Source organism: Nilaparvata lugens, chromosome 4 (assembly GCF_014356525.2).
Source record: "Nilaparvata lugens isolate BPH chromosome 4, ASM1435652v1, whole genome shotgun sequence".
In the NCBI taxonomy this organism is placed as follows: domain Eukaryota; kingdom Metazoa; phylum Arthropoda; class Insecta; order Hemiptera; family Delphacidae; genus Nilaparvata; species Nilaparvata lugens.
In genome coordinates, this window is record NC_052507.1 from 23,858,185 (window position 1) to 23,879,840 (window position 21,656).

Sequence of the window (21,656 nt, forward strand, 5' to 3'; positions counted from 1 at the left end):
TCCAATATTTTCGATTAGTATCAAATATAAGCACAATGTGAGTGAGGGTTTGATTATTGATGAATAATAATTTTCTTGGAGTTTTTAAGGATTGTAATCCTTATTGTAATCCATTATTGAGATATAATTTATCTTCCACCAGTAGCCAACCAAGTTTCTCTAAAAATAAAGTATTTTGAAAAGTGAATGATTCTACCATATTTTACTTGAAACATGGAGACAACAGTGAACTAGAACTATCATGAATCTCATGATCGTAAGCCTACCATTCTTCAAGATTACGAGATTCTCATCAAGGATTCTATTAGAAGTCATCTATGCAGCGCATGATCTAGAATCGCCTGCATTGGAAACTCGTAGAATGTGAAGATAAATTTTTCTCGTATAAAATTGAAAGCAAAGAAAAAACAATAAATTATGAAAAAGTGGAAGTGTACAATTATAGCAGTCGCACTCATATCTGTATAACAAGGCTAGCAATGAGGAAGTGCTAGTCTGTGGTCACCCAAATCGCGCTCATTTCTTCAGTTCAGTCTCCGATTGTTTACACATCAAGTGTTGTGGATTATCGGATGGCTAAGAGTGAGAGCTGTTTATCAATGTTGTGATCACAGACAATTGGATCATCAATATGTTATCGCAACACATTAAGGTTAGTTCATCATTCAAGCTTTTTGTGAGTGTTCCGTTGAAGCAAGTGTTTGACAGTTTCATCCTTTGTATCTTTGTACACTGTTATATTCACACATATTTATACTACTATATTCTATACACTATCAAGGAAAGTAACTATACACTTTTCATACGAGAAGTGCAAATTATTTTGTGCATAATCGAAGGTTTAAAAATAGTATAATTATAATATTTACCCTACTGATATGTGAAAAAAGTGTTATTTCAAGCCTAATCTTTATTGATTCATAGTTCAAAGCGATCTAGCCCTATTGTAAACGAAATAATACTCATAATTGGATTTGAAAATATAGGCATAATTGAATTTTTATATTGATAACTGAGGAGTTAACTTCTTTTTCTATCTTACTTCCGTCATTGTTTTCATAAGACGAAGAACGTTTTTCTTGTATTGACAACTTCTTCGACTCTATAATAATGGTTTTTTCCGAATAAATTCCTGATGAACTATAAAAATAATTAAATAAATTTCATCATCATTTTCCAGTTGTTTTGTTAAGAAATGTAGACGATTTCTAACTGATAATATGGAGTTGTCTTAGCTGTGCATAGCTCAATTACACTGGAGGCAGAACGGAATTCATTCGGGATTTTTTTTAAATTTTCCTTGAAATTCTCAATTCGAGTAGAAAATTGAATTTCGTGTATCTTTATACCAGGAAAATTGAATTCAGTGTGCCTTCATAACAGGCAGGATCTATTCCGGGAAACGGAGAGCTCCCTGTTTGAGGGAATATGTAGCAAAGAATGTCAAGAATGGTGAATTCTTCATTGAAGGATGGTGAGGCAGTTGGATATTATTCTCAGCATACTTCAAGAGAGAGATTTCCTATGCGGAAAAGTGTATTCAAACTTATTTGTATTGGGCAAAAAATGAAAATTGGAATGCGAGGAGTTGCAAATCCTATACCCTTTTCCTTGGATGGTGATATTTTCAATGATGTATTCGAAGCCTATAAATAGATCTGTCTGCTTGAGATCAATGTGCTCGCGGATATGAGCGATACGAGAATACCTTGAAAGAATTCAGAGCATCCTTTGTTGTTAACTCAGAATATTTCACATGATTTGATACAAATATCCATCTCTCTGTCTTCTGGTATTTACGAACACGTCTATCTCTATAAACATTTAATTTTTGTATTCCCAATGAATGAAATTTGTACTATAGAGGCTGTTTGTACAATCAATAATCAAATTTATGAATTCAGATGTAATGAATGAGGCCAACTAAGATATCATATAGGTGAGGAGAACAGATAGTTGTCATTATCTGTTTTTCTTTTATTGGATAGTGACAAAAATATGCTCAATAAAGTCAAGTACACATCTTTTCACATGGGACATTCAACAAAATAACGTAGATAGAATGTGATAATCGATTCGATCATTTGAAAGATTGCCAAGTATCATTAATGATAACACTGTAACAATTTGACCATGCAAGTTACAGTGATTACAAAAATCCATTCACCGCCACTGATCTTATTTTTATACTGAAACTTCATGCATCCCTGTAACAAGCATTTTGTAGATGGTTTGTTTCTTACTCCTCACCAAGCATTTTTGACTGAAACTGAAAGAACAGCATGATGCTTGCAGAGTCTTAGACAGATGTAGAGTTCAAATAAATATTACGGACCCGCAATAACTTGCTGTTGTATCAATGCATGGAACATCAAAAAAATTTTCAACAATACACAAACTGAAATTTTATTTACTTCATTTCACATAATGATTTCTCCATTATCCACTTTACATCAATCTTTCATGCGTATGGTAGTCCTATCCAAGTTTGGGGGGTACCAGAAACACCAGCAGAAGGTGCTGATGAACATTGTGGATACTCCTTGGTATGCCAGGAACAGCGATATTCATAGAGACTTGCTCGTTGACCTGGTGTCCACCGAGATCCAGAGGCATGTGGAGAGACATGAGGGGTGACCACCATCCACCAACACGACAACGTCGAGGCTATCCAGCTGCTAGAGCAGCTGCAATAGAGGGTTGACTTGATGTGCAGGCTAAAAAGGAGGAAACCGTTTCAACTAGTGTAGTGTTTGGTTCAAATAGTGTCCAGTGAAAGAGCAGAGCGGTGATTGAGTGGAATCTAGCTTTTAGTGCAGTAAGTATACAAATCAATATTTAACTAGCAGTTCTGTGAACAGTAGACCTCGCGCTCAGTAAGCTACATTGACCTGTTGTTATGTTTTCTCAAAAATCAATGAATAATTTATCAATTTAAGATGTCTAGAAAAAATCCTAAATAAACATAGAGCTTTCTGTCCTATCGTGCTGTGACGTGACGTCCCGGAATGTGAGTGTTAGCGCTGTTATCAGGTCTGGCTGCAACTGTCTACAACATTGATGGAAAGATACAATTTTCAAGATGTTCGATGTTTTTGAACGGGTAGTATTATATTCAACTGTCTACTAACGTTGATGTTCCATGATTTCAAGATGTTCAATGTTTTTGAACGGGTAGCATTATAGTCCACTAGACAGCTGATTTATGATGAATAATTCTATAGTCTGATTTTTACGGTAATATTGGCGTATGAAGGAGGCTTCTTTTTCCTTTCATATTATCCTTGAAATGCAAAATTTCCAAAAACCTTGCATATACATCGACGCGCAATTCAAAAAGGAGCATACCTGTCAAATTTCATGGAAATCTATTACCGCGTTTCGCCGTAATGGCGCAACATATAAACATATAAACATTTAAACATTAAGAGAAATGCCAAACCGTCGACTTGAATCTTAGACCTCACTTCGCTCGGACAACAATAGCAGTAAGAGTTTCTCATGAGAATTCGCTGTTTCATTTTTCAAGTAGTAGGATGGAAAAAATTAGTTCATTAGTCTAGATATCTACAGTATTGACAAAAAAATCAATCTTTCATATCCATCAACCAACGAGTAATTATTGTCTATCAATATATATTTCAACATCGCGAAGTTCACTCTTCCACTCTTTGAGGTACAAAAAGCGAGTTAAGGATAATCTCTCACAGCTCACCAAACATTGTAAATCAAAGTGAATCGACATGAGCCTGCTCGCTGATGATGGGTTATAAATCGATCGAAACAATTTGATGGGTAACAACTAAGGTGTCGTCGGTGAATACTTTGAGGACTGAAGATTTACGTAGCGGGTGATCGCCCGGGGTGTGCTGAGAGGTGTGAGAATGTTGAAGGGTGAAGGGGTGGTCATCGATGAGCGATGGAGGGGGGGTGACAGGATCGTGACCAGAGTTGGATTCTATTAGCAGGGCCGGCGGCTGAGTTGGGCTCAGCACTAATGACAGACCAAACTCTGATCCTCGCCGCTTCACTTGCAACTTTCAATTTCTCAAATCGGAAATTGAGTGGTGCAGCGTGAAATATGGGAGCGTGCCTCGGGTCTCTCTCTCTTTCTTGCAGTGCTCACCAAGTTCCTGCAAACTAGCCAACAACACAGGTGGCTCAACCATTATTTTCATCCTCATTCATTTTCTCACTCTCTACTTTATCTTCTGTTCAGTTTCTCATCTTTACCTCTTTCTTTCTTTCCCCATATTACCATTTACAATAAATTTCCCGGTTTCTTCGTTTCCACCCTCCCCTTTTTCGCCATTTCATTTTTTCTTCTTTACGTTCTCTATCTTGATCCTTCATCCATTATCTTTCTCTCCCTATTTACTATCTCTTACTCCTTTCATGTTCACTTTGTCTTATCATCATTATCTCACATCTACCCCGGTTTTTCAGCTTCTATCTTCTGATTCATCATTAGTGACTTTCCAGTAATTATTTTGATAGTAATGTATATTTTGCCTATCCATCGCTTTATTTAACTTTGTGTAACTTCCGTCCACTTCTCCTACATTGTGTAAGACTGTGCCCTGTCTTCACTTTTTCTTCGACATTTTAGTTTTTTCTATTATTTCTATAGAAATAATAATTTTCCAATTATTTCTATATAGTTTCCAAGTATTCTATCTACCACTCTCGATAATTATTATTTTTGTCAGCTTCGCCATGCCCACATTTTCTTTTCTTCTTCTCATTTCCTTATCTCTCTTCCCTTTCTCCTTCCCTTGTCTCTTCTTCCCAGATCTGGAAATTTATTATGTGTTCTTCATCTTTTCCATCCTCCTTCTTCATCAAATTCCAGCTATTACATCTTCATTTTGCTTTTAATATCTTATCCATACCTAGCGGAATATGCCTGAAGTGATGAATTCAATAATATTACACACGAGGACTAAATAATTTCCTAACTTGGTTCTACACCGAGCCTACACTAGAATTACTTGACGCAATCTGTCTTGGTATACTGCACAGAACTTGATTTGATTCGTCAAGCAGCAAGTTTCCTTAAAGCAATGCTTGATTATTACATGGAAGCTTCCACATTGAGATAAGTCTATTGTGAATATGGGATATGAAATTGTAGAGATTGAAAGGTTAGATGAAAAGATTAAATCTTGAAATGTATAATTTGGGATTTTAAAGCTTGAATCGATCACTCTGTATTTTATGTATTCTATGTAGACTATTTGAATGTATTTCCAATCCACTATTGATTAGACTAAAGTTTGAAATAGAAGTTCACGTTTATGATGAAATATTATTCAGTTGTGGAATCTACATAACTATCATTGAGACACATTTTGTATGCGGAGTTGTAACTGCAGAACCTAATAGACCAATATACTCTTAAAAAAACAGTAGAAATAGTCCATTATTCGAATTCAAACTGTTTCTGTTTCGAAATATATTTCCATATTCCACTCATCCTTGATTATTATCCTCTTGGTAATGGTAATCATTGCATTCTGCTAGTTTCTGATTGGTTGATCCATTTATTGAACAGCAATCACGTGAATCCAATAATGTAGTTCAAAGTCCATATTATGACAAATTGTTCATGTTCGAGCACATATATTCCAATGCCAACTAGAAGTTCTGTTCCTGAATCAAATTAGTAGGGCAATTTATGTAATCAGTGCATCGTATGTTTTCAATGTGTCACATTACCCTGTTACACCATAAGTTACATGCATAGCTCCATCATTGGAATACGCTTAGAATGGTAACAAGTGTGCAATGTGAGGCCGATGCGTATAATGCATTCAGCAGCAGACAAACCAGAATTGTTCATATTCAGCGGCGATGATGATAGCGCAAGGAATAAAGTGCAACACTGGCCTGATAAAGGAAGGACAGTATGCACCGCGACCCAAAAGTGGCAGCACTGCTGCATAATGAGGGACGAAAGGCCTCCTTACTTCTCGCAGGTGTGTCATGCCCGCAAACAAACAATCGTTGTCGGCTTGATTTAACGCAGTCACCATCAATTTGTTGGCAAATCTGCCTGCGCCTAATTGTCATTATTTATGTCTCCAGTGCCTGCCTGCGTCCATTGTTCCACACTTTGGCCAGACATTTGAAAATATAATTCTTTGCTTGAGTCAGGTGCTAACAAACGCCAATTGAATAATATATATGCTGTTGGGTCTCGCTAAACAAACACAGCACCTGTTTGTGGCTGTGCCCTGCGGCTCAAACACGTTAATCAAATTTAAGGATGCTCGCGCGTTCTTGTAAGTTACTTGTGTGCAAAGCTTGGAACTGACAAAGTCTGCTCACACTGATTCAATACCATGGAAAAGAGTATGGATTACGACTGGTGAATAAAGCTGGCCTGTATCACTTGATCAATGCTACCGGCATTTCAAGCGCTTTTTCACTCATAATTGGAGAATTGGGAATCTTGTTCATGATTAATGAGCCAAAAACAGAATTATCTATCAAGCTATGGACAGTCTGCAATCAATAATAAAAATATTCCTCAGCTGCATATTCTCAAGAGAATAATTTTTAATCGAAAATTTCACAGATTATGCTATATCTCGCATGCAATATATTATAATTTGAAATTGTATTGCATTTCATTGTATCGCTCTCACTGCTGGCAAACAAGTTTCACTTATGTCAGTAGTGCCTCTCTATATGAATTTGATAATGATGTATTAGAAAATATTAAATGATCCTATAAGAAATTATTGCAGGATTTGAGGGAATTCAACTTCACAAAATTGACTGTTCAAGTAACCTAAGAAAGGATGGAAAATATTGAAAATCATCTCAGTGTGATGCTAAATGCTGTCGTACTATTTTGAAAAGTTATCACAAATGTAAATCGTTTCATCCACTATTTTGAAATTTTTGGTTCTACCATGCGATATTTTTCGTATTTTTATTGTCTTTTGCCCATGAGATTATCATTCAAATTTGTAGTGCTGTGAATGGTCGAGGAATTCTTTCTCAGCTAGAAATTGGCTCACTGGATCTTGCTTACTATCACTCACTATTACCTTAATATCGTCTATGATACGGCTCTGATCTTGAAGTTAATACAAAATTGAAAAAAAAATAAGCTCTCTCTTCCATTTGAAATGAATGTCATAGAGGAATAGTACTCAAATGGAATCAGCAATAACAACATTGCAGATTGGAGATGATTCAAGTACCGTAATGTTGCGGGTTTTTACACTAATAAAACACTTAAGGCGATTTATACTGATTTGATTTATTACTTATAACACTATAGCACACGGAGGTAAACTAGAAACAACTATAACCTAATAAATTACACAAAATTATCACAAGCGTATGTTAACTAGTTTAAATAACTGTCACCAAGAATAATAACTGTATAAACAACTACAAAAGTCTATTATCACTTTATCACCAATCTGTCACGATTAGAAGAAGCGAACACTCCACTGTAAACTCAACTGCCGACTGAGATGCGCCGTTAATATAAGGAGGTGTGGTGAAACGTCCGACCAATCACAGTGCATGGAAACGGCCAGAAGGTTCGAGAACGCGCTTGCCATTGGTCGATGGTTCCCTGCACCAAAACTGGAACACACTGGAATGATCAAGAAACCCCCCTGCCTTCCGGAAACCCCTCGCCTCTGTCATCCCTCTAAAGGGCTCATCCATAACACTATCGATCTTAATAGAGTTTTATGGATGATTTTTCTGCTCATATAGCATTGGCAAGAGAAGAAGAGTGTCTGCAATTATTTTGGGATACAAATTTTCAAAAAACTGAGATAGAACAGTTAAACAATCCGTACTTAAAACCACCCACAATTGCGATAAACTGGATTTAAACTTATACTTCATTTTTAGACATTACGCTTGAATCTATTTTCAACTTCATCAGCTTGCCAAGTTCCCAACTTACTTGGCACGGATTACTTTGACGTTTCAATTTCATCGCTTTTGGCAGAAAAGATCACTCGTCATCGTTGAAGTATTTATGGTGCAATTCTCACACCGGCACTACGCAGAAATTGAACTGATGACAATTCTACGAGATGTTCAGGTTTCAACAGATTCACATACAAATGAGAAATGAGAATCACCCAGCGATATCTCTTTCGAATATAAATTCAACTGTTTTGGTTGAACACGTTTTTTCGAGCTATGGAATAAAACATTCAAAATAATAGAAACAAATTGGTCTATAAAGAATTGATTACTGGAAGTCTTTTCACGTCGGTACATCATCTAACAAAATAAGAGAACAAGAAATTTAATGATTGAAAGTCAATAGCAATGCATATAATACTTATACATTTATGCATACACAAGTAGCATAGACACTTTGAAAATTGCATTTGTGCTCGAAACTAGTCCTGTTAATATGAAACAGTATGAGGAGGGTACTAGTAGTTTCTTTAATAATTAATCATATTATAGGCTAAAATATAAAAGAAAGTAATATTCCAGTGATAGTTTACTCTTGAATAAAATATCTCCTCCCACTCCTCTCCTACATGTGTCACAAGCTCACAACCTTGCAATTGCTAATTTACCTTCTTCAAAATAATTCCGATTGATTTTCATGTCATTACTGTTAGAGTCATTACTCCTGAAGTCTTTTATAATATTGTCATATCTCTCAGTAAAAGAGGGACTGTCAGGGGGTCAATAAGTACCTACCGTATGAAAAGTATAGTGTTTGAATTCTTCGTAAAACATCTTCACCAGTAAATTTATGGTAATAGATTAGGTGACTGACAGGGATAAAGTTGTAAATATAGCTAAATCACAAATCTTGTTCATTGATTTGAAGCTTCCATCCCCTGGAGTAACTCTGTAGAAATTGCCCTTGGTGAAAGAGGTTACAAGTGACCCCTTATCACTTCATCATCCAAAGATATTTGAATATGAGAAAAATGAGGAATTCGTCATGTCGTAGAGGCATGGTTTCCAAACTTGGCTCCATGTTATTTTCAATGTGCTATTTCGAATCTATTTTATGTTGATTACTATGAACTTTCTCACCTCAAGAACGACCTCACCTCAAGAGTGCAATGAGCCACCTCACCTCAAGAACCACCTCACCTCAAGAGTGCAATGAGCCACCTCACCTGAAGAACCACCTCACCTCAAGAACGACCTCACCTCAAGAGTGCAATGAGCCACCTCACCTCAAGAACCACCTCACCTCAAGAGTGCAATGAGCCACCTCACCTGAAGAACAATATTTGTGACGTCATAGTTTCACAGTGACATCAACCGATGTCGATTTCTGCATGAAAATCCTGGGGTGTTAAATGCTTGAATTGAAGATAATTGGAAAAATATTTGAAATATTTTTATTTTCATCAGCCTTTCTAATAAAAGTAAGTCTCACTTATTGTTAGTCGGTGTTCACATCTGTTATGAAAACTCTACAATGATTTGTAAGAAATTTAGGGGAATGACAGTAAACAGTGATTCAGTTTTCAATGTTTTCCTCATATGTGTAGTACACTAGTGTTGGTTTCGAAAATGAATGTAGGGCTACAGCACATGACAATTCGTCATTCTAGAGTTAGGTTATTCTTCATACGTATTATATACATAATGAAGTTAACTTCTGCGCTTACTCTTAGGAATACTGTACATCAATATTTCATCCAATTGGTATATTAATGAGAAGATCCAAATTTTGACCAGATGGTATATTTGAATCATGAATCAAACATTGAAAGCCATTTCCTCATAGACATGCATTCATGAATAAGTTAACACGTATGAAAATGTTTTTGGGACTGATCTATTGAGAGTGGAGTGCCTCGGTCTCGGCCAACATCGGACCGACATCCGGAGCTAGGTAGTGCCATAAATCTGGCAAGCCTCCATCATTGCTGCTAGTGCTATTATAATAGAACGCTATTTCCGTATATGTAGAGGAATCGTGGGCAGAATGCGTGGATGACGCCCAGGTCGCTGCTTCTCCCCTTACCTCGTCCATCGACGTCATCCAACTAGGAGGGGATATTCAAACCTCTTTGATTTCCAACTTTTTCTATTTCACTACATCTCTCCTCCACCCGAGATGGCCTGTTAGCAGGAGCTACTTTTAACCAAAATCTCCCCACCCATCCTCTCAAATTCGTAAGAACGATTTTTGGCGTATCAAAATAACAACGACGCTGAAATAGATGTTAGCCGCTTTGTCTTCGATCTAAATTTGAAATTCGACGTCGTCGGCGTATTTTTGTACGAGCAAACGTCACAAACTAACTGCCATTGAACGGTGACGTACGATTGTCTGTGCTTTTTCTGAACATGAAGCATCTTCAAGTTCTAAATTTGCACCCGACAAAGATCACAGTCCTCTACTGTAGTAAACAGTTTGAATGTTGTCGGGAGTATTTTTAGTGTTAGAAGACGGATGATTCATCGACTTTGATAAATTTACCCAAACTATTCGAACGAACAGTTCATAAACAAATAAAAACTATTAGTTTCCCATTATTTCTCGAACCATCAGTAAACACTTTCCTCCAATACCGTATTGCAAACTTCCAAGGAAATTGAGAATAATATTCATATTCTGATCCCATGAATCGTATCCATGATATATTACAACCTTTGATGATAATAATTCTAAACTCTAGCTGTTCTAGCACATTCAGCTGAATACCTTGCGTTGGTTGCTACGTTCACAAGAATAATATTATTGAGTGAATGAATATTTTAGCAGACATAAAAATCCATAGTAATAAACATCTGAAAAGATGCAATACCTACAAAACAGAGATCAATATGCCACTCTTGAACCAGAGCATCCTCTCTTGTTCAGAGACATTTTTGTGTCTTATAAAACGATTACTTATCGGAAATTGGATAATTCAGGGCTCATTATGGGAATCTAATGATGCACGTCTGGAAGTTAGCTAGTGTCTTCTGAAGAGTTTGTCGATGGATGGTAGTATTGAATTGTCAACCTTTGAAGGCGCAGTAGTGTTCTCTCCATCCGAATATGCTTTTATGTGGTAATTGATTCTGTATATAGGAAGCACGTAATCAAACATAATTAAAAGTGAATTAATAAAGTCAAGTAACAATTAATTTACCTCAATGATCTGAATGATCTCTCTCACATTTCTCTTCTATATAATTCAATCAAATTCAAATGTATTATGTTGTTGCGATTATACTATAGTCATTGCAGATTGCAGAAGCAAAAATCCAAAGGAAAATTATGAACATTTCAATTTTTTAATCATTCCGTATAGTCATAATTTAATTTTATTGGCTAATCCATTTACATTTTTAATACACGTGGAACTTTATTTCATTTCCGCTGAAGTAGTTCAATAAATCAATCACCTCATTCAGAACATATGCCTACATAAATCTGTATTCACAATCACAAATCGAAATCACTCCTACATACTCATTCGATAAATTTCATTCTGCTTACTTCATAATAAACAGTTAATCCTTGATTCGCCAATTAATTATTAAATTCGATTCATGATAAAATGAGGGGAAGTATCGACAAGAGGGAACATGAATTAGAATTTCTATTGGTAGATGAGTTGGGGAGGAGAGAGTTAGAGGGATGTGAAGTGCCTGATAAGGTAGGGCACCTGGCTTTCGCTAGAGGTGTGTATCCGCGAGGAAGGAGGGTGTATGGCGAATGGCCTTACATGGAAAGTGTTATCACTGGTAGTCCGTGGGTAGACGAGCGGCGTGGGGTAGATGTGACGTCACGTGACGCCGTCGCTGTGACGTCACGAGACGGGACCACGCATTTTGGCGCCCACCGGCTTTGGCTGCTGTGAGAGAATCTACCGGCGCGGCGCGCTCCATTGAGAAACGAAACACGCGTCGCCCAGCATTTCATTTGATTCGCGACCGGCACTGCGAATTGATGCTGACTATGTTGACGCGAGTGCGGCAAGTGCGTTAGTGGGTGAAGTGAGTGAGTGTGTGTGAAATGGAAATGGTGCGGTTGGAAGGCGGAAGCAATGGTTCGCGCGTTGTGCGTAGCGGTCATGAAACGGGAACAGGATGAGTCGCCGGAGGACGCCCGTCGTAGCCGGGCCGATGACGAGTTCGTCGACATAGTCACCGTGCAGAGTTTGTTGCACGACGAAGCAACCACTGCAAGTGCAAGTGCAAGTGCCACCAGACACCACACCGACGCCACCGCCGCCGCTGATTGGCTCTCACTCTGGACCAGCCACTCGCATCATCACCATCTTCATCATCATCCAGGTAAACAGTGACAGCAGGCAACACCAGCAACACAATATAAACAATTGTCACCTTACAAGAAATGATCTTGTTGTGATGACTTGGAGAGCTAATCTGTTGATAAATTGAAAAAATGTTATTGTTTTCCTGAGTCAAGCCTAACCTAACCTAACCTAACCTCACCATAGCTCTAAGCATAGAGTAAGTAAACAGATCTGTGTTGGATCTGTGCTAAAAGATGAAAGCATGTTTTGATAATGCATGTGTGAGGAGTGATGAGCGTGTGTGGATGCTAGTTGAATGAACTTATCGTTTTCCAATATGAGAGTATGTTGAGAAGTTAGTTTATTTTTCGATAAGGTACCTTCTTCTTTCAATCTGACAACTTTCAAGATACCGAACGTAGATTCATTTAGTGCGACTGAGGCTTGAGACTAGAAATGAAACATGTCCCGAGTTAAATATTGTAAGCCTCAGCTTGTCATTCCTGAAGGAAATGAGAATTGGAAAATGATTGATAGTAGATTGTATCAACTAACTCTAATTACAGCCTGATAGTATAATTGTTCAGTGCTTCACTGATATGAAACCAATCTGAAAATACAATCAAACATGATATGTAATGGATAAATACCTACTATACCTACTATTTCGTCCCTAATCTGATAATTATCTTCCTATATTTAATTTCATCTCCAACCTTGAATTACATTGTATTCTTTTAAATATCAAATCAACTCTGAAATCCATCTGATACCAAACTTTAATAACAAGTTCAGTAGAGTTAAAAGATTTGACATGATGTTATGGTTTAAAATTGATAAATTTGAAAAAGTAGATGAGAGAACTCTGATCATATTTTGTATTCAATTCTTGAAATAGTTGCCAGATTGAAAATGAATGAAACCTAACCTGGAAAATGTTAAACATTTGAGCTTGACCTGTATTATTAGTATATTTACAACTACCATGTGTGATTGTGATTGCCATACCATGTTTTGAGCACATGTTTGACGTGGAAGCTTCCCCTCACATTCATGCCCTTCATAATCAATGTCGATTCTCCCTGGCAGATGATCTGGAATCATAATATGATTATACTTCTATTTATACAGTTTAAACCAAGGTACCTAGAATACATTCTAGGTACATTGGTTTAAACTTTCAAGTGGAATACATAGTGTAACGATTCGATTACCCTGCTTGAGTCTAGGAACTCGATGGAAATATCACTATTCGAATATAGTGATTCACGATAGAGTTTATTTATACGAATTCAAGTTCAAGTCAGACTGTGAGACTAGATGATAGCCCGACAATGACCAGCTCACTCTGCTTGAAATTATAATGTTAGTCTTGAAATATCTGATGCCTGCTTCATCACAAAATCGTTGAAACTTTCTAATTGGTCAGTGAAGACTTTGGCTCGTAGCTGGCGTCCGCTTCACAAGTAGTGTCTGTCTGCGCTGCATGCAACAGGTGCATGCAACCTGGAGCAACAGGCAGATACGTGTCTAGACCTAACTTGCTGGTAGCCTACTCACAGTCGGTCAGGCGCAATTTCCGCATTACTGATGCTCATTTCCAATAATAATAACCAACTTCTCTCAATGCATTTCAAGGAAGTCGTATTCTTCAAAAGCTTTGAAAAATATATTATGATCAATTGAACAGAGAACAGAGCACAAAAATATATCATGACATATTGATATAAATAATAGTCTTCTTTAGTGATAAAAATGTTGTTCTCTTGTAATTTCTAGTCTTGTAAAAGTCTAGTCCCGCTATTTTTATTTGAAGAATAAATGTGATTCAATGAACAATATAAAAAATAATAATTGACATCCCTAATCAATATTTTTAATGGATGAACTAGTCCTGTTATACAATCAAAAAGAATTGTTAATATGTAGGATATTTTAGATTGGAGTTCTTCATTTCTGTATGTTACAGTATTTACCGGCTTATACACCAATTAACATTAAATGTCAGTAATGCTAATTATTCAACGAATTTCACAAAGTATGATAAATTAATTAATTAGAAGAAAGATTGAATGCAATGTTCGAATAACGATAATATAATATTGTGCTCTAACTTTATAAATCGTTGGTGTTTCAACAAATAAATGACGATTCTCTGAAAAGTATATGAAATAATATCCTTCCCATCAACAAACGACCAGCACCAGGATATTTGAGATAAACAATTGATGTATCTCAATTCAATCACAAGCTTAAAGCACTACTCTCTAGAGAAATTTGGGAATAGAATAAAACACGCATTCCATTTTAGCTGACAGTATTCTCCATTCTAGAGAAACAAGTTTTATTTCAGCTTCCAAGAAATGAAACTCGACTGTTATCCATTGTCAAATGTTGAATCAGGGAGAATGTAGTGAGCCATATTGGTGAAATGCTTCTTTATGTCTTCATAAACGTTTATCGACAACACTCCATCCACATCCAAAAATAAGCTGTAGCTTGAAAGGAATGTTGCAACTATTTTTGCTCGTCTGAGGTATACAACATTTTAAAAATAGTCTAGGTTCAACTTTACTTATTGGAAATGAAGAATGCAAAACAAGCGCATTCTTTTAGAAGCGATGAAGACTTGAAAGTTTATTCGGTAGCTTTTATGAGTGTTTCTTCATTGATGACCTCATTTCAACTCTTTTAGCAAGTCAGTTTTAACGTTACGAGTAATTCTGGTTGGTTGATGTTAGGCATTTGATTGGAATGTTTCACATTACCGGTTCCATTGGTTGGGCTGACAAACAATGATTAGAATTTCTATGGATATTTGTATTCACTTAAAATACATTTATGTTCGAAAGTTCATCATGAGATTATCAATTAATTAATCTTGTTGATTATTCCTGTTATCCTGTATAGTAGGCCCACTGAAAGAGCATCATTTTAAAGAAACTCGTATATCTAAGGATTTAATGTAATTGATTTATTCATGAGCTTTTATAAGAGTATGAGGATGAAGCTCTTGCGCTTATGCTCCCAACTTGATTTGAAAATAATCAAATAAAATAATATGGGAGAAATTCCTCAATAAAATAAAAATATTATCACAGTAATACGGAATAATAATGCAAACTGAAATAAGAATTCATAATAATAGACGAACATAGGGGGGAAGCAAACACAGTTATTAATTTAATGGTATCAAGAGCTAGGGGTAGTTTTGTAGTTCGCTTTCATGATTTTCATTGGCAGAGAATCTTTTCCTCAATAAATGGTAAAACATTGAGATGCATATCATGCATATCATACACCTCTAGTATATCATTTACTGCAATCCAGGTAATCAACAGTATATAGGCCAATAGTATTATAGCCAATAGAATTTTTTGACAACGATACAAATTTCAGGAGAATTATTCTCTGAGAATTTCTAGTACTTGCTATGTGAGCTAGATTAGCCTGTCTCAGGCCCGGCTTCTAGCACACTTATTCTATTTAATGGACCATCGAACCCATAGATTTAATATCGATTGAATGATCTATCAGATTCAATAAGTGTATTGGAAACTAGGCCTAAGTCACAATAATATTTATGAATATTGAATATTAAAACCGTGGTAATTTCATCTATTTGACACTTTGCTAGTTGTCACATCTTCGCGAGAAATGATGTACTTCTCATAATGGAGGTTTTCTATGTGGTCTTCTAAGAACACATAATAAAATTAATGAAATGATGATGAAATCATCATAATTATTCGATACGCATCATTGTCGTTCACCATGAAAGTATATCAAGCGCGAAGCGCCGCTTACATTATTCAAATTAGCCACCCATCTCTCAAACGGATTGGGAACTGTATCTCTAATCACTCAAGTTCAAAGTTTGAGATAAAGTTGCGAGATAGCACCACCATTCATTGAACGAGCGTTAGCCAGTTCCTACTTGTTGACTCAATGCCAAGTCGTTGTTCGTCTCTGTGTATGTTCGGCAGTAACTTTTGAAAGATTTGATCACTCAGCTAAGGTTATTTGAGAGCTATCATACAGACAGTAAATCAGTGACAGTCAGATTTGTGCGCTGACACATGTTTTGAGCTGGTAATATACAACTTATTTACAACTTTTACATCTACACACTGAAACGGTTTGAGATATCAATGTGCGGTTTTCGCTATTAATTTTCTCTTGGAACTCTGTATCGAAATCATGTATCACATGACCACCTTCTCATTTCATAAAAATGAATTTGGATTGATATGAGGGACAAAGATGTTGAAGCGACTGGGTAATTTTTCATTTCAAATAGGATCACCAATGGAACCTACTTTCAAATTCTTGTAAAATAAATATTCAGATGTTTCCATAATTTTCACCAACTCTGTTTAATTGAAAGTTGCAGGTTTCAAAGATAACAATACAAAAGTTCATGAGTCTCCAACCCAGGGGGTCACCAGTTATGAATTATTCTATAATTTCGATCCTACAAAGGTAGGTTTTCCGAATACAAAAAGAGGTGCAGGCCTGCACGTTAGGAATGCTAACAACTGTAAACTATCCCAATATTGAGGCTTCACAAGATGTCAGAGGGGGATATGGTATGCAAAAATCTTTCAAAGTTAATATAAGGAATGACAAAATACGATATTTGTATTGGGTAGAGATATACCCCCTGAGTACTTGACTATCAACTTCAATCACACCTACTACTGATCACTGAGCATAAATTTTGTACTAATATTATGATTCAAATTCTGTCACTTGACTTTTAGAAAAACCAACTTTTGAAACCACACCCTTTCAAAACTTAATTTAAACAAATAAATATTAACTGCATCTCTAAAACAGTTGCAAGTAGGTTAAAGACCGGATATCAGCTGCGGCGTATTATTACAAAATGGGGAGATTTGCATCTGAGTTCGTGGATGCGTAGGCAGCCAGTTATCAATGAACGAAAACTGGTTATCAGCATTCATTCATTCATTCGCGCATTCATTCATTCATTGAGAGGACCGTCGCCCGCCCTTCCATTCATTCAATTCTTTGCGGCCTTGATTAGGCCTACGCTAGCTATCTCTCCAGAAGAGATACTACTCATTGTATGGGAGAAAGAGAAAGAGTGAGATAGTTGACTGGGGGAAGGTGTCTCAGTAAACATAATCTCTTGCTCAAGATCGAGAGGAATAAATCGTCTAGCGTCTCTCCTCAATCTCGATGCCCACACAAATTGTCATATGGCAGTCCGCACAGCCAACATTGCACCTGGGTTAGTTATTGAGTGCTCTCAAACATATGTTCCAGGTAAACTATGTCAACGCATTACAATCAATACTATTTACTTTAATTAATAATCCGACAACTTGCAAGTGGATCAATTTTCCAACACGTCCCAAGTGTGGGCGTTTATTAGAAACCCCATTACGCTAATTGGGCTTGGAACCACAAAGGTAGATTTTGGTTCAATTGTACAATAGATACAATTTTTCTAACACTTCGGTGAATTAAAGTCTATTCAAAAAGTTTAAGACAAACGCTTTTCTTGATTGTGAAATCTGAAGTGTATTCGAATTCAGTTTTCTTAGTGAATTGTCACTGGTATTCCATAAAAATTGCTATATAAACTATATGATATAGTTTCTCTATGTTATTGTATATTATATGAATTTCAGTACATTCGTAGATGCTCAATAATCAATAATATTACTCTGTAAAGAGAATTAAAAAGGGGCTTTGAAAAACTTCTTTGATAGTATTAAACACTATCGTAGCCCCTTTGATCAAGAAACACTAAAAGTGTTTTAAATTTCCTGAGCAGCTCAAAATTTCCTGAGCAGCACCCAAATATTCGATGGGTGTTACAATAATTGATTCGACTGTTGCAAAGTATCTTACTCTTTGTCATAGTAGTTCTTTTCTGAAGCTTCCCACTCATTTTGTAACTCTATAGATAGAAATCTAGATGTAGAACAACACAGTTTCCAAAAAGCCTCATTACCTAGTTCTTTGAGGAACTTTGGTGGACTTTTTGGTGCTTTAGGCAATTTATTTGGGTTTTCCAAAGGCCTACGACTTGCCAGGCTATTCTAGCACAACAACCCTATTGCATAACCTACCTGCTTCTTTCGAGGCAAGGTATGAAATGACGAGGCGACAAGCACTGACTGGTCAAGCTCTTCAGGTCAAGGCTGTGTGTAAACTTTCCATTCATTCATAAAGTTTATTTGGCGCCGGAAATCTCATTCATGAATGATGTCAGACCTAGTGATTGAGTAGATTCGTACAGGATTACAATACCGTGAAATTCCAATCCTCACCTGTTATGTGATTCAGAGCTTTAGCCGCTACATAACCAATAAATCACAGTTAATTGAATCAACCTCAACCTCTGAACATTATTTCTACACAAATTTCATGAGTCAACATTGTGAGAATCAACTCTTTCCACTCTAGTCACTAGTAGTTGAGTTCACAACATATTCATCAAACTGGAATATTTTATTGCTTCAAGGTTTCTTCTCAGCAGTTCTCTTTCATTCGCAGCTCCTGTATTTGATTGACAGAGTCTTGACAGAAAAGTAATACGGAATTCAAATTTTCACTAATCCATTCCTCTCATTTTCCAATTCATGAAAAAATTTGGGAGATAAAATCAATATTGATAGATATTCTCATAACCTTGATACCTATTAGAAATAGCATTTCTCATAGATTGATCTTTGTATTCTTAAGTAATCTTTTTGGATGCATAAGTTCATTAGCTTGTTGTGTGTATTGAATCGAATTTTGAGTTTTTCCAGCTCAGTTTTCACTCTTTACCAATTTGCTAATGAATCCTGCAGCAGAGACACTGAATCGGGTGGAGAAGAAGGTTGCGAAATGCCTCGTGTTTCAAGTGCTAATTGCCCAGCATTTCCAAATTGAATGCTCATGTCTCACGAGAATAGCCTCTCTTACAGTCCAATCCCTATATCTCCAATATTCTATCAACAATGCTGGGGAAAACGTGGAAAAATAACAATTTTTCCGAGATTTTGGACAGGTCCAAGAAATTAACTGACCTGTTCGTTACTTGAATCCAATGGGCTGTGAATCCAATCAGTTTGTTTATAAGCCAACTGGAAAAATAACAATCGACTGATTTGTTTTTGTTTGTATTTGTGTCCTTTCCTTCCTTTCCCCAGAGGCTGTTGCCTGAGATACAGATTTCCTTTTAGGCTAGCTGACGATATTGGTGGGGTAGAAACGGTAAGGAGATGTCGGGGGGGGGGAGGGTTTGAACTGAGGACTGGTCTGAACCGTGACGTTGCAGTGTGCGTTGGCTGAGTCTGCAATAGTGTTTGACTATATAAGGCTGGGGATGTACCTTTGTGGGCGACCAACTTTTTCTTCTCCTTATTTTTCTTCTTCTTCTCCATCCTCTGATTCTTCTACTTTGCAACATTATACTTCTTCTCCGGCCATTTTGTTTTTCCAGGGTGCTTCAGTGTGACGAGAAAACCAGTTTAATGGAAACTTCTATTAGATCGTATGATATTCTAACGTATCATTCAAAATATCATCAAGTATCCATTTAACATTTCCATGATGAAGTGGGATTTTGTATTTCTGGTTGACCGAGCGAAGTGAGGTCTAAGATTCAAGTCGACGGTTTGGCATTTCTCTTAATGTTTAAATGTTTATATATTTTTAATTGTTGCGCATTTACGGCGAAACGCGGTAATAGATTTTCATGAAATTTGACAGGTATGTTCCTTTTTAAATTGCGCGTCGACGTATATACAAGTTTTTTGGCATTTCAAGGATAATATAAAAAGAAAAAGGAGGCTCCTTCATACGCCAATATTAGAGTAAAAATCAGACTATAGAATTATTCATCATAAATCAGCTGACAAGTGATTATACAGATGTGTGGAGAAGCCAGTCTATTACTGTATTTGTATAAGGTCTATAGTTTCAATCAAAGACATTAAAGAGGTATGCATCTTTAAGCTATGTTTACACCAAAGTTATTAACAAAATGGTTATAACTTAATCCTTATAGATTCTATTAGATTGAACGGAAGTTGACAAACACATATGTTCATGATGTGTATGATAAGTTATGTTCAATCTAATATAATCTAAAAGGATTGAGTTTATACCATTCAGACCATACATTTATTGAACCAAAATTCACAATGTCGGTACTGTTTCACCACTGTACTGTATCACCTGTACTGATCCTGATATCAATTTTATTCTCGGAAATTGAATGTCGTTGAAACGCTAGTTTCAATAATTGTGATTAGTTCTTCTATTGAATTAAATCTCTCATAAATTCACAGTTCTTCAATCATTGTACACTCTATCACAGCTGAGAAAAGGTGAATGCTATCCTTGTCTTTGAAAAACAAACATTGGTGAGTTATAACAATGTATGATAATGCGATTATGAAAAAATGTTATAGTAATCTTCATTTTCAAATTGAAAAATAAACTTTTGTCATCGTTTGGCAACCAATTATCGATAGAAATTCCCTTCTGATTCTGAATAAACTCAGAGAGTTTGAATAATTAAAGTTTGAAATGAATAATTTTTATCCAATCGAATCTGGGAAATAGAGGTCAAATATTCTATTTCACGAATGGACAACGAGTAACGATAATCTGATCCAAGTAAGCTTTGTTATTCTTCTGAAAATATGATCAATAATAGAACATTTTTGTGTCCCAAATAAATTACAAGAAATACTATGTAAACAGAGCTCTGACATTCCGCTCAACACAGTTTATAATCACATCCTTTTTTTTGTACATAAGCTCTACAATATTATTGGTTGCATTATCATAACGGAAACGTTCTTCCGATAGGTCACGATAAACAGACTTCCTCTGGATTTACTCGTTCAAAACATACTACATAGTTAGAGGCCTGAAAAAATATGAACCATCAAATATTCATTCTGCTCTTAGTGTCCCAATACCAACTCTGCGATTTATGATCGAGTGTTAGTTATTTCAATCTCTTCCTGAAAAATAAAAAAACTTAATTGCAATTTCAAATGATAATTCCAATGCTTATTTTATTCATTTGATCAAATCAAGTTATACATATCTAAGTCAAGATAGGAAGATATCAAGAAAGTTCATTGAAATACAATTCAATTCAACCATTCACCATTCCCATTCAACATACTGTTGTTGATCTTGTTAGAAATAACAGTGATTTCAAGATTATATAAATTCAATTGTATCTCATTTGATGAATTAATTATCCTGTATGAGAACTAAAACGAGTCTTGATGGATTAATTCCATTATCACTGTAGCACACATGGGATGGATTCAAAAACCAATTTGATTTTTTGAATGCTTATGATCCAGGATAAAAACACAGTGCTTCAGCAAGAGGAAAATCCGTATTTTTGTTTCTCATTTAAAGAAGCATACTTTTACTCACAAGTAC

The 21,656-nt window shown here is 36.1% G+C and overlaps 1 protein-coding gene across 2 annotated transcripts in view; it reads left to right on the top strand.

Annotated features, from left to right (window-relative positions):
• The window catches only part of LOC111064045 (early growth response protein 1-like), a 70,715-nt gene that overhangs the window by 18,867 nt on the left and 30,192 nt on the right, over positions 1 to 21,656 (top strand). Inside the window, exon 1 of one of the 2 annotated variants that reach the window (XM_039427156.1) lies at positions 11,853 to 12,258. The exons of the other annotated variant lie outside the window; for it this stretch is intronic. Coding sequence (XP_039283090.1) covers positions 12,009 to 12,258 — 250 coding nt within the window. The 5' untranslated portion in view covers positions 11,853 to 12,008. Of the gene's footprint in view, positions 1 to 11,852; positions 12,259 to 21,656 lie in introns of those variants that run through there. 2 annotated transcript variants of the gene reach the window in all.